Source organism: Dromiciops gliroides, chromosome 4 (genome assembly GCF_019393635.1).
Source record: "Dromiciops gliroides isolate mDroGli1 chromosome 4, mDroGli1.pri, whole genome shotgun sequence".
In the NCBI taxonomy this organism is placed as follows: Eukaryota; Metazoa; Chordata; class Mammalia; order Microbiotheria; family Microbiotheriidae; genus Dromiciops; species Dromiciops gliroides.
The window spans coordinates 2,677,556-2,691,362 of record NC_057864.1 but is presented as its reverse complement, the minus strand read 5'-3'; the positions used below and the strand labels follow the sequence as shown (position 1 = coordinate 2,691,362).

At 43.0% G+C, this 13,807-nt stretch overlaps 1 protein-coding gene across 1 annotated transcript in view; it reads left to right on the top strand.

The window, feature by feature from the left end:
• MSH4 (mutS homolog 4) overlaps positions 1 to 13,807 on the top strand; it is a 68,539-nt gene that overhangs the window by 51,175 nt on the left and 3,557 nt on the right. Inside the window, exons 15-19 of the mRNA XM_043999329.1 lie at positions 2,121 to 2,321; positions 5,014 to 5,132; positions 8,734 to 8,862; positions 10,673 to 10,847; positions 13,147 to 13,235. Coding sequence (XP_043855264.1) covers positions 2,121 to 2,321; positions 5,014 to 5,132; positions 8,734 to 8,862; positions 10,673 to 10,847; positions 13,147 to 13,235 — 713 coding nt within the window. The remainder of the gene's footprint in view (positions 1 to 2,120; positions 2,322 to 5,013; positions 5,133 to 8,733; positions 8,863 to 10,672; positions 10,848 to 13,146; positions 13,236 to 13,807) is intronic.

Sequence of the window (13,807 nt, the reverse complement as noted above, 5' to 3'; positions counted from 1 at the left end):
ATATGTCGTACTGGTGCAGTAATGCAGAACATCTTCACCTTCCTTGAAAGTGTTTTGCTTTTTACTACTCTCTCCCCCAATCTGCCCTTTCCTCCTTCCCATCTTCGTAGCCCTCACCCTTATCTCCCTCCCCTCCCTCAGGGCAAAAAATGTATTACTAAAGTTACTTGAGTATGTATGTTAGTCCTTTTTTTGAGACAATTCTGATGATATTAAGGTTCACTCACTCCCCAACTCCTTCCCCCTCTTCCCCTCCCTTCCATAAGCTTTTTTCTTGTTTCCTTCATATGATCTACCTCTCCCCAGACCATCTCTCCCCTTCCTCCTCCCCCAGTCTATTCCTCCTACGCCTCAATCCTATTTTAAAGATGTCATCATGGGTTAGTTAGGTGGCACAGTGGACAAAGCACCATCCCTGGACCCAGGAGGCCCCAAGCCCAAATACGGCCCCAGACATAAGATACTCCACCCTGTCTGCCCCACAAAGAACAAAATAAAAATGCTTTACAGATATCATCCCTTCATATTCAGTTCAGACCTGTGTCTTCTGTGAATTCCTTACCGAGATAGTTCTTATGAGTTCGAAGTATTATCTTCCCATGCAGGAATGTAAATAGTTTCATCTTTTAATATCCCTCATGAAGTTTTTTTTCCTGTTTGCCTTTTTATGCCTCTCCAGGGTCTTGTATTTGAAAGTCAAATTTTCCATTCAGTTCATGTCTTTTCATCACAAATACCTGAAAGTCTTCTTTCTCATTGAAATTCCATTTCTTTCCTCTGAAAGATTATGATTAGTTTTGCTGGGTACATGATTTTTGGCTGTAGTCCAGTTCCTTTGCCCTCTGGAATATCATATTCCATGCCCTCTGGTCCTTTAATGTAGAAGCTGCTAGATCTTGCTTTATCCTTATTGGAGCTCCACAATATTTGAATTCCCTTTTTCTAGCTGCTTGCAATATTTTCTCCTTGACCTGGGAGTTCTGGAATTTGGCTATAATATTCCTGGAGGTTTTCCTTTTGGGATTTCTTTCAGGAGGTGATCAATGGATTCTTTCAATTTCTATTTTAGCTTCTGCTTCTAGAATATCAGGGTAATTTTCCTTCACAATCTCTTGGAGGATGGTGTCTAAGCTCTTGTTTTGGTCATGGTTTTCAGGTAGTCCAATGATTTTCAAATGATCTCTCCTAGATTTATTTTCTAGGTCAGCTGTTTTTCCAAGGAGATATTTCACATTGCCCTCTATTTTTTCATTCAGTTGGATTTTCTTTACTGTGTCTTGGTTTCTCATAAGGTCACTAGCTTCCATTTGTTCAATCCTAATTCTTAGGAAATTATTTTCATCAGACATTTTTTTAATCTCATTTTCCATTTGGCTTTTCAAACTGTTGACTTTTTTCTCATGACTCTCCTGCATTGTTCTCATTTCTCTTTCCATTCTTTCCTCCCATCTTCCTTCTATCTATCCTATTTTCTCTTCAAAGTCCATTTTGAGAGCTTCTATGGCCTGAGACCAGTTCATATTTTTCTTGGAAGCTTTGGATGTTGGAGCTTTGACCCTGTTATTATCTTCTTCTTCTGAGGATGTACTGTGGTCTACTTTTCCCCCAGAGAAGTTTTTGATGGTCTTCTGCTTTCTCTGCCTACTCATCCTGGCTTACTATTTCTTGGCTTGTAACTCCTTCTTAAAGTGTGGCACTGCTTCCAGGACACACTGTTCATGCTACAGTGTGGCCCAGGGGCTGATTGGGCTTTTTCTCAGCCTGCCTGGCCTGTGAGTAACCACAGCTGCTTTCTCTTTGACCTGGAAACAGAAGTCTGAACTCTGATTCTCTGATTCTCTATGGTCAGAAGCTTGGCGTGCCTGTGCCCCTCCCCTGCTGGGCCGCAACCACTTGATTCAGCCCACTGGTTCAGACCCAGGGCACTTTGCCCCAACTCTAGCAAATATTGTCTCCACTTCACCCCGGCCTACCGCCGAACCCCCTCACCAGTCCGTGATCGGAGCCTCAGAAGCTGCTGGTGCTGAAGACTCTTGACAGGCACTGGAGGCACTCTATTATTATTATTTTTTAAAAAGCTCTGTGATGATATTTTTTAAATCTTCCTTTTTTTCTTTTAGTTCGACCAGAATTCACTGACACATTAGCCATCAAACAGGGGTGGCACCCTATCCTTGAGAAGATATCTATGGAAAGGCCTGTGGCTAATAATACTTACATTACCGAGGGGAGCAATTTCATCATTGTTACTGGACCAAACATGAGTGGGAAATCAACATATTTAAAGCAGATTGCTCTTTGTCAGATTATGGCCCAAATTGGTAAGTGACCATTTTTATTATAAATACTCATATTATCCTTTATTCAGATCCTTTTATTGCCAAAAGTTTAATTTCTAGGCTTCTAGAAACAACTTGAGATCATTCCTTTTATGTATGTTTTTAGTAACTGTTCTTAACAATCCTTGAATAGTCACTACTCTTTCAGTAAGCATTTATTAAGCTCCACCTGTGTACATGCAGTGGACCATATTAAGAGCTATAGAAGGCTGATCCAAAGCAGGAGTTCCCCTCAAGCTGCTGGTAATACACAGCCTCACCTGGTAGCTGGTTCTGATCAGCTTCAGCCATCTCCTCTTTTGCCTCTTACTCTTTGGCTTCATTGAGTGACTCCTTAGTCTCCAGTGTCTAGTGTGAAATCAGATGACCGTGGGAATTTCAAAAGTTCAGGAAAGCCACAGGAGTCTGAGAGTCAGAGTCCAGGTCTGGTTTCTCAGTGTAACATTGATTCCATGAGGAACAATGAGTGACCTTTGGGAGGACCCCAGCCCAGTGGAAGCTGAGGTGACAGCTCATCCATTAGTCGTGCCACATATGCATATGAACTTGGTGGGGCCAGCCATGTCCAAAAAGAGCCCAGACATTCTATTTCAAGAAATCTTCAAGTAAAACTCCAGATCCCTTGGAACCAAAGGGAAAAGTAGACTGAGAAAGAAACCCCTGATCACTTCCTGAGATAAGCTCCAAAATGAAAACTCCCAGGAACATCACAGCCAAAATCCCGAGCTCCCAGGTCAAAGAAAGAAAGACTTGAAATACCCGGCAGCCACAGTCAGGGTTGCACAGGATTTAGTAGCCACCCCCATGAAGGAGCAAAAAGCTTGGAGTATGATATGCCAGAAGCAAAAGGACAGGGCTACAGACAGGAGTAACTTATCCAGCAAAACCAATTATAATGTTACAAGGAGAAAATGGATTTTTAGTGAAATAGAGGACTTTCCAACATTCCTGGTGAAAAGATCAGAGAGGGCTGGAGAGAAACTTTGAAGTTCTAAGACAGGAATGAAGAGAAACATCAAGCCACTGATAATAACTAACTAAATGAGGAAAACTGCTAATATCCAATATGGAGAGATGATCCATGTGCCCTCTCTAAGCCCTGTCATCATCAGTTTAGTGCTCTTTCCATTAGAATAAAAAGATCGTTCCTTCTCTTTTTGGTACCTTGGTTAACGCTGTCAGAATACTCATTTATTTTCTCTTATTGTTTGGATATTAGACAATTTTAGGGTCTTTAATGTAAAACAAGCCTTCTTTTTAAAATTATCTTAATTTTGCTTTGCTCTTTCCTAACCCTCAGGAAAGGCTGATACAGTTATATAAACAGGGTTCTTGGATTCTGGGAAAAAAAAGAGAGACAGCGTGTTGTAGTCAGCGGTGGAGTTCGAAGGATCAGGCTTTAAGTCCCGACGGATGTGTTCCAGATGTGTGACCATGGGCAAGGCCGCTCACAGACAATGCTATAACACTATAAAATTACTGTGATGTCTAAAAGTCTAATGTGTGATCACCTTAAATGAGAAACTCGTAGCACCAGTCTTTGGGGCATTAAGCATTTATTAAAGTATAATAGGGGTTAGTAAGAGAACACATGGAGCTCAGAAGGAAAGACCCTAGCTCCCTGCACCTGCAGCTGCCCCAACGAGATCTCCAGCAGAAAGAAAAGATCCCTGTTCTCTTCCTGGAGTGGAAGCTCCCCGCAGGCCTGCCCAGGCACGAGCCCTACATGCCAGCTCTAAGCTGATTGGCTGGTGGCATTGATTGACAAGACTTACAGGCGGTTCTGTGAATAGATGTAACTTCTGGACGCTAGTCACATGCTTTCTCCTCTGCTGCCCTGGTTCTGACAATGTCTTTCTCAGCAAGGGGGTGGCACTCTGATTCTCACATTACCGACAAATTGGGGATTTGTATCAGTCCACTGATGCGATCTCAGGTCGACTGGACCATTTGAGACTGATTTTTAAAATTGCTGCTTTTAAACCTTTCTTAGGATTGTCTCTTTCCAGATTGGACAATGAATTGATGAGGAGAAAAGCTTATTCTCCTTCAGAATTTAATGGGCTACTATTTTCTCTCTGATAGTATCAATTTGTATTTGAGAATAGAAGTTAGAATTTTTTCCCCACAAATTTTAATGCTGATCATTTTTTACATGCAAATAATGGCATGCTTTTATTGTCCAGTGGAATTAAAGTGCATTTTGTGGTCTCATTCTTTCTAGAGAGCAGATTTATCAGTTGAGCTGTTGAGATCTGCTTTCAAGAGAGGGATATAAAATCTGGGATAGTTGGAATCATGTCCTCTAGGGCAGTAGCCTTGTTTTATGGATGAAAACTTAGTGTTGTTTTTTTCTTCTTACATTCTACTGCTGTGTAATCAGTCTTCAATGTTTTCTAGTTGCATTTGCTATAACATTTTTCTAAGAGTTTTTGATAATGAAACCTCAATTGCTTTTCTAAAATTAATTTCTTCCCATTTAAATTTTTCTCTTAATTTTTGACAATTTTCATTCTTCTTCATGTGACTAATACTCTTAAATTTTTATCTCTGCAAGTATATGTGTTAACTGTTGTTCGAGAGGAGAAAACGTCTGGTACTAATATATTTTCATAGAAGAATTTCTTTTCACTTTGAACTTATTTATACCTAACACCTTTTTTTAATTCCACAGGTTCATTTGTCCCTGCAGAATATTCTTCATTCAGAATCACTGAACAGATTTTCACTAGAATCAGTATGGATGATGATATAGAAACAAATTCGTCAACATTCATGAAAGAAATGAAAGAGGTACCAACTGAAATTCTTCTAATGTCATGAACGGACTGAATTCAGCTATTAGACTGTGCACATACTAAAACAGACAAATATGTTCATGCCTAATCCTGAGAGGCGGAAGGCAGCAGAGGCAACTTCCCAATTTATCTGTTATTTGACATTCGTTGTTTGTCCTTCCTTCAGGAAGAAGACTATGACTTTGGGAGGCTGATGGCATTGGATTTAAATGAGGGAGTGCTGTGCAGTCACTAGCCTCACTCTCTCGTCCAGAGCCATCTGGGTCCGGTGGCAAGTTATGCATCAGGGCCACTGGAGATGGCCCTGGATGTTTGAGGCAACCGAGGTTATGTGACTTGCCTAGGGTCACACAGTTAGTAAGTGTCGAGTGTCTGAGGTCAGATTTGAACTCAGGTCCTCCTGACTCCAGGGTGCTCTATCCACTGTGCCACCTAACTGTCCCATGTGACACAGTAAAATTTACATCAGTGAATGAGAGGTAATATAGTCATTTAGCTGGAAAGCATATCCTCTTTTATGGAACACATAAAAATAATTTGTCTCCCCAAAACAAACTTTCTGTAATTATTGATACCTTTTATATTGTCCTTGTTAAGCTCAATTTTAAAATATTGGATTGGTAGCAAGCTACTTTTAATCATGCTTTAATTTGTTGCGACAAAACTTTCTCTTATCTTAAATGCTTTCATATCCTTCGTATCCTTTTCGTGGACTAACTCTCCAGTCAGCTGAAAGGGTTAAAGGGAATCAAATCGGCCTCCTTGGCCAGCCCTAGGATAGTTCCAATTCCCTGCAAATGCTTGTGCTTCATTTGCATTACAGGCGTGTGCCCCTTATACAGGGAGGCAGTCAGCAGGCATTGGCTTATTCTCTGTAGGCCGGGGGGGGGGGGGGGGGTGTTCATGCATTCATTCAGACACATCCTGCACCTGCTGTGTTTCTAGGCCTGTGCAGGAACAACGTCTGGATGAGACACAGTCCCTGGATTCATTGGCTTTACAATCCAGGGATCAGACAGCAGTGCATGTGACCGTCGGTGCATCAGAGGGGTAGAACAATGCACTTTGTAAGGTCCTGGGTTATTAGGGTGCTCGGGACCCAGCAGAGTCTTCAGAAAGGGAGCAGGGGAGGGGCTGACCAGGACCTCAAACACCAGGCTTTGAAGCAGGGATGGGGCGTAAGCAGATCTGGGCATAGGAAGGTCATTTCAACATCAGTGTGAAGGACTTATCAATCACTTAGTTACCAAACCCCCACTGTGGGGCAGTCAGTGTTCTAGGTCAGGGGCTCTAGAACACACGTATGTCTCAGACAGACCCCTCTGGCAGTCAGTCTGCTGAGACCTATGGGCCCCTTCTCTCAGCATTGTATTGTAAATGCCTCCAATGAAATATACAGTGCTGCACAGGACTGCTCTGGGCTGGGGAAATCCCCAAGCCCTGGTCACTTGGGATGAGGGCATCCCCTCTCCTCTGTGCCCCATAGTCCCCTCCCAGACACACACAGGGAAGAAACTCTCAGAGAAACCGGCTCCTTTGGAAGACACCTGCAAAGTCATGACAGTGATGAGGGGAAATGGATGCATCTCTTCCTTTCAAGAAGGGCGGGCTAGAGCAGTGCTTCCCACCTCAGCCATCTGCCTCTTCCTGCAGACGGCCGTGTGCCTCTGATGCTCTGGGGTCTCCCGAGCTCCCAGCACCTTGCCACCCCGGGTGCACTTCCTCTCCCTGACACCTTTACCTCTTCCTTTTGCCTTCTAGGGAAGAAAGCCCGAACTGCCATTCACAGGGTCTCCAAGGCTCAGGTAGATCAGATCTCTGGGATGGACCCGCACACACATACCAACATGGCCCTGTTTTCTTCTGTGATAGACTGTGAGCTCCTTCAGAGTAGGGACTGTGTCGTTCTTTGCACTTGTGTCCTAAGTACCTAGAGCAGGGCCCAACACCTAGGGAGAACTTGATTGATGAAGTCATTAATGGACAGAGAACCAGTGATTGATTTCGCAGACTGCCTTCCATGCTTGGAATACTCATACTTCTCTCCAAGGGTTTCCCTCCAAGATCCCTCTCTAGATGAGGCCTTTTGTGGTTCCCACTGCTGCTAGAGCCTTCCCCCCAGTTACCTTGTGAGTCCTTTTTTTTTTGGTGAGGCACTTGGGGTCAAGTGACTTGCCCAGGGTCACACAGCGAGTAAGTGTCAAGTATCTGAGGCTGGATTTGAACTCAGGTCCTCCTGAATCCAGGGCCAGTGCCTCATCCACTGCACCACCCAGTTGCCCCTGTGAATCCTTTTTAAAAATGCCTAGCTATGATTTTTCCCATTAGACTGTAAGTTCATTTAGGGCAGAAATTATTTTAATTTTGTTTTTATCTCCAGGGCATAGAACAGTACCCAGCACATAGTAAATGCACAATAAATATTTGTTGATTCATGGATTGATAGTCTCTGCCTTTGAGAAGTTTAGTTTAATAGGAAAATCATACCTGATTGATAAAGTTTGCTACATCAGATTGTGGCTGCTTGATGTAATAAATAGAATGGAGGCTGATCTCTCTGCTGGGAAGATATCATGCCATGAAGAAGACTATTACTTGGTGTCTCTTCTTGTTCTTGTTCTTGTTCTTGTTCTTGTTCTTGTTCTTGTTCTTGTTCTTCTTCTTCTTCTTCTTCTTCTTCTTGTTCTTCTTGTTCTTGTTCTTGTTCTTGTTCTTCTTCTTGTTCTTGTTCTTCTTGTTCTTCTTGTTCTTCTTGTTCTTGTTCTTGTTCTTGTTCTTCTTGTTCTTGTTCTTCTTGTTCTTGTTCTTGTTCTTCTTGTTCTTGTTCTTCTTGTTCTTCTTGTTCTTGTTCTTCTTGTTCTTCTTCTTGTTCTTCTTCTTGTTCTTCTTCTTCTTCTTCTTGTTCTTCTTCTTGTTCTTGTTCTTGTTCTTCTTGTTCTTCTTCTTGTTCTTTTTCTTCTTCTTCGCAATGGGGCTTAAGTGACTTGCCCAGGGTCACACAGCTAGTAAGGGTCGAGTGTCTGAGGCCGATTTGAACTCAGGTCCTCCTGAATCCAGGGCTGTTGCTTTACTCATTGTGCCACCTAGCCACCCCTTGGTGTCCTTTCAAGAAAATCTTCTGGCTTTGTTGGTTTGGGGATTTAGACTTCTGTGAGTTCTGTACTGGTATAAATTTTCCTGTTGCTTTCTTTGTAGTGATGATCATTTTAACTATGTTAAAATGAATTTGGAAAGACAAATATTTAATTTACAGGTCATTAGTATCTTGGGTTTTCCCCCCATTAGCCTAAAATGAAATTTATTGCTTTATTTTCTTGTGCTCAGTCTAAGACATTGTAATTTAAATGTTGAGACTTGCTCTTTATGTTGTCTCATGCACACACGCAGTGGGTTTTTATATCCCCATCAGACACTGATATTGTAATTACATTGTAATTATTGGTCTCAAATCTAAGAAGGAAGAGTGATCTTTTACTCTGAGGCCGATCTCTCAGTCAAGTCTCATTTCAGATGACTTAATAATCTGTATTTTTCCTAACTGTGTGATCACCCTGACAGCTTTGTAGCTGAAGTGAGTAATGTTATTTTTCCCCTAGATAGCGTATATACTACATAATGCTAATGACAAATCCCTCATTTTAATGGATGAGCTTGGCAGAGGTACGAACACAGAGGAAGGCATTGGCATCTGTTACGCAGTCTGTGAATATCTGCTGAGCTTGAAGGTATTCCTCCACATTTCTGATGCATTCATTCAATTACTTTTTGATGTAACTTTTTTTCATTTAGACAAGCATCTAACTGACTTTCATGGACATGGCTCACAAAGTCCCTTCCCAACCCCGGCAAGTAAAACATCCCTTAGTGCTCAGTGAGCGTAATACTTAAGCAGTTGGCCGGAAAACAGAGGTGCTAAGTTTCACTTCTCCTTTGATAGGATTGTTAGCAAGATTGTCTAATGGGGAAGAAATAAGGTTATAAGAAATAAGTTTATAAATAACCTACATATTAGCTAATGAATCTTAAATTAACAATAGGATTATAGATCTGGACTTCCAGGGGACCCGAACAGACTTTTCTTGTTTTTTGAGATGTTTAGTCAAGAGGGGTTTATTCGAGTTAGTGCAATTGATTTAAGATATGAGATTTTGAAAGTATTATCGTTTTATAAACAAATGATTCACCACTCCGCAGTCCCAGAGGCAGTCTCTCTGATGGCTCGTCACTCCCATTCTCAAAATGCTCCCCTTGGTTCCTGTCTCTGCCTGTCCTAGTGGTGGTATCTTGGCTCAGAACTGCCCTCAGATTGTATTATTATTTTGATGCCTTACCCTGAAATGACAAAAGAAGGGGATTAATTAATTGTAAAAATGTTGGAGGGAAGTCTAGATGTTCTTGTTTGTCAGCAGTCATCTCCTCTGAAGTTGTTTCCTGTAATCATTTGCTTCAATAATAACCTCCCATGTGCAGAACACTAGAAGAGAAACAAGATAAATACCAACAGTAAGGAGAACCCACATCTGCCCTTCACATTTGTGATCTTGGTGAAGTTTCACAACAACCTCAAGGGGCAGGTGCTCTGATTATCCTCACTGCATAGATGAAGAAAACGAGGCAGACCGAGGTGAAATGACTTGCCCAAGATCGCATGTGTTTGAGGCAGGATTTGAACTGGGGTCTTGACTGATAAATCCAGCTGGCTCTCCACATGGTACCTATACAAATAATTACAACAGAAGGTCAGATAAATGCCTAGGAAAAGTAGGAGGTGGTGTGGAGTTAGGAGGTGGGAACAGGAAAGGTACCCTGGAGGATCCCATAGCAGGAGCTGGCCCGTCTACGCTTGGCATGGGACGCCAGCTCTGCCCGGCAGGCCGTGACGTCAGGAAGAGGAATGAGGTTTCTAAAGGCAGATCTGCAGAAGGAGGGTTAGTCACCTGCTTTCCAGGGCTGACAGGCAGAGTGTGTTTTCAGAAGGCCTTTAGAGAGGAAACACATATGGTCCAAATATTCCTTGTAGGTTAGTCAGAAACCTCTGCTTTTGTTTTTCAATGACATGTATGTTTGCGTGGGGGTGCGTGTGCATGTGCGAGGACACAGGTGCTTTTGAGTCAGAAAGACGGGCGGCTTGGTTGGGCCCCACTGGCTGTGGGGGTGACTCTAGCGAGTGACCCCACTTCTCAGAGCCCCAGGCAGTCCTCAGGGACCATGAGCTGCAGATGGCCTTTGGTAGACAGGGAATCTGCTCCAGAGCACCTGGAGCCAAGTTGGCCTGTAAGAAATGCTGATGGATTGGTGGTGCTGTGCCTGCTGGGAAGGCTGCTGACTGAGTCCGGGGAGCGCCCTGTCCCAATGAGACCCTGGGCCCGACAAGCCCATGCACGGGAAACATTGTGTCTAAGGGAAGATTTTCAAAGTGTATCATAAGCAGACCATGACTCTCCAGCTCGGTCCCTCTGAGACTGAGTTTACTTGAATGGGATCACTTAATTAACTGGATGAGTCTTAATATGAAGTTTCTGGCCCCCACTGTAGGCGTTTACGCTGTTCGCTACGCATTTCCTGGAGCTCTGCCGAATAGACGTCTTCTTTCCCAATGCTGAAAACGTCCATTTTGAAGTGCAGCATGTGAGAAGCAGCGTAAGAAGCCGGGAGTCCATCACTTACACCTACAAACTTTCTAAAGGACACACAGAAGAAAAGAATTACGGTATTTCAAATATTTCCCTCTCCAGAAATGCTCTGAAGTAGAATTGTGGTCTTCACTCAAACCCACTTGGTCTGAGTCATGCTTACCTCCTGAGCTAAGTGTTTATGCTTCTCTGGACTAGTTTTTCTTACAAAACACCCAACTTTTATTTAAAGAATTGCATGTTGAGCCTATCATTTAACCACATAAAGTTGCCTAAACACTTGAAGCATCTAGAAAGTTTCAGACAAATGCATAGACTCGAAAAAAGGGCACAGAGCAGTGGACAAAGAGCCAGCCTCTGGCCAGAGAGGCCTGGCTCCACGGGGGGGGGGGGGGGGGGGGGGGGGGCTCAGACACAGACCCTGGGCTGGTCATTTAGCACCTCTTGGTGCTCTGGGTCTGCAAGGGCCTGCAATACTCCCCAGGGCCAAACCAGATTAAAATGTAAAATGTAATTGGGAGATGTGTGACAAAAGAAGTCAAAATACAGTAGAACATAGCTAATGGTAGTGGGTGGCTTTCTACATTAGTATGTGCCTGCGGGGCTCCTTATGTCCCTGTTAGGGGCCTGGGTTTCTATTTGAGTTTATTCTGCTCTTCTAGGTGCCTCCTGATGACTGAATTTTAGAAAGAATGCTGCCCTGAATTGGTTGAGGGGGCTTCTTCACCCAACAATTCTTTTTACCAGTTAAATCACAGATCTAGCACTTGTGGTCTTTACAAATTGAAAATTCATATTCCCTACACCAAGTTTTGAGAGCTTGGGCATGACATCTAATCTGCATCCTATTCATATTCCACAGTGCTTTAATATTTGATAATACAATTCCAAAGGGAATGACTGCATGAGCAAGTGATAGAATATTCTCAGACTAGAATTGATGTTTCTATATCAAATTTGTCATGTAACAAATATGTAAGACCAGGCAGATAAGAGAGAATTTCCAATTTACTTATAAATCTGAAATTTATTAGTGCACATTATTTTAGCTAAGGTTATGACCCATTTGAGAAACGATACTCTTTGATATGTATTTTTATTCTTTTGTTTTTTGTTTTTGTTTTTTGTGAGGCAATTGGGGTTAAGTGACTTGCCCAGGGTCACACAGCTAGTAAGTGTTAAGTGTCTGAAGCCAGATTTGAACTCAGATCCTCCTGACTCTAGGGCCGGTACTCTATCCACTGTGCCACCTAGCTGCCCCTCATATGTATTTTTAAATGGCTGGCAAAACCATTATATCAGCCTGTATAAATATGACTTCATTTTATTGAAAACACAGCTGGTTGCGAATCCTTGCACTGAGAAAAAAATCAAAGAACTTGTATTTAGAGGACTATGTTGAAGATTTCAGTTCTTAACCTTTGGGTGTGTCAGTCATAGACCCCTTTGGCAGTAACCTACCGACCTCTTCTGAGAATAATGGTTTTTGCCTCCGTGCGTAATAGAAGGAAATGCTAAATTTCAGATAGATGTTAGTGAAAATTAATTTGTAATGTTTTCCCACCTAAGTTCACAGACCTCCTGGAATCTGTGGACCTCAGGTTAAGAACCCCTGCTTTAAGACAAGGCTAGCAGTAATTTTTCTCCCTTACAGAACAGAAACAGCTCGCTGTCTCCTGTTCCCAGGACTGTTTCAGGGATGCAGGGAAGGGGGCAGGGGCCTATCTATCAGCCCATGCTCCCAAATCTCAGGACACCTTTCCATAGGCATGCATAGATCTCCTTCCTAGGCCCCTCTCTCCAAACCACATGGGTGAGGAGAAGATGAGACAAAGGAAAGATTGCTCAACAATCGATTTGAGCGACTGTCGGAAGGAAGGACAGAAGAACTGAGGGGAAGAGGAGTCTAGTTGTCCAATCAGACTCCTCAGAGAGACAGAGAGGGAAAGAATGAGATCCCAGGAGGTCCGGCAGAGCTGCCTCGAGGGGCGTCCTGAGCAGAAAAGCAGCCAAGCCTGTTCACTTCTAGCACTGCCTAGAGCCAGAAGGCAGCCACCACTCTGCTGTCTCATGGAGTGGGGAAGGAGGCTGTAGAGATGGTCCTGCCCAAGATGCTCCTTAGCAGGGCAGAGGAATTGTCTTTGTGAGTTCACTCCCTTGTTATCACGCTGTCTGTCTGTGACACGTGGCCTTCTCAGAGTCTCCCAGAGGTAAAGCGCCAGTGCAGGCTTCCCTAAGCCCCATGTGTCAGAGCCAGGTCGGGCCTGGATTTTTAAAAATCACAACAAAAATACCATTTTATTAGTTAACATTTACCAGTATAAATGCCACCTCTAGTCCTGGAAATAAGGCATGGCCTCATTTTTCTATTTCCAGGGATCAAAGCTGCAGAAGCCTCGTCCCTCCCACAGTCAATTATTTCAGACGCAAAAGAGATCAGAGATCAGATCACTAAGCAGATTATGGTAAGTGCATGTTTTAGCCAAAGATTTGTGTTGTCCCTGAAAGTCCCATGAGCTGTTTTCCCTTCAGATCATCATAGTTTCTGATTAGGTCATGGATTGTTTAAAAATAAAATTAATATAAAATTAGGTACATTAGAATCATTTGATTGAACATTTTTATTAAAATTCAAACTTGACACTTTTTTTGTTTTTGTTTTGTTTTTTTTGGTGGGGCAATGAGGGTTAAGTGACTTGCCCAGGGTCACACAGCTAGTACGTGTCAAGTGTCTGAGGCCGGATTTGAACTCAGGTTCTCCTGACTCCAGGGCCGGTGCTTTATCTACTGCTCCACCTAGCTTCCCTGGACACTGGGTTTTTTTAATAAAGTATTTAACTTTATTTTGGAGATACTTGTTCATCTAGAATTTCCCTTTAGGAGTAAGGTAAAGTGTGAGCCTTCTCTTTAAGAAGCTGCTCTCCATGGACAGAACAACCACGTGCAGAAATTGAGTTTGGTCCTAGCTCTGAGGGGAAAGAGCAGTCTTTGAGCTAAGAGGTGGGATGCTCCCTGCCTGGCCTCCTCTCTGTGTTCT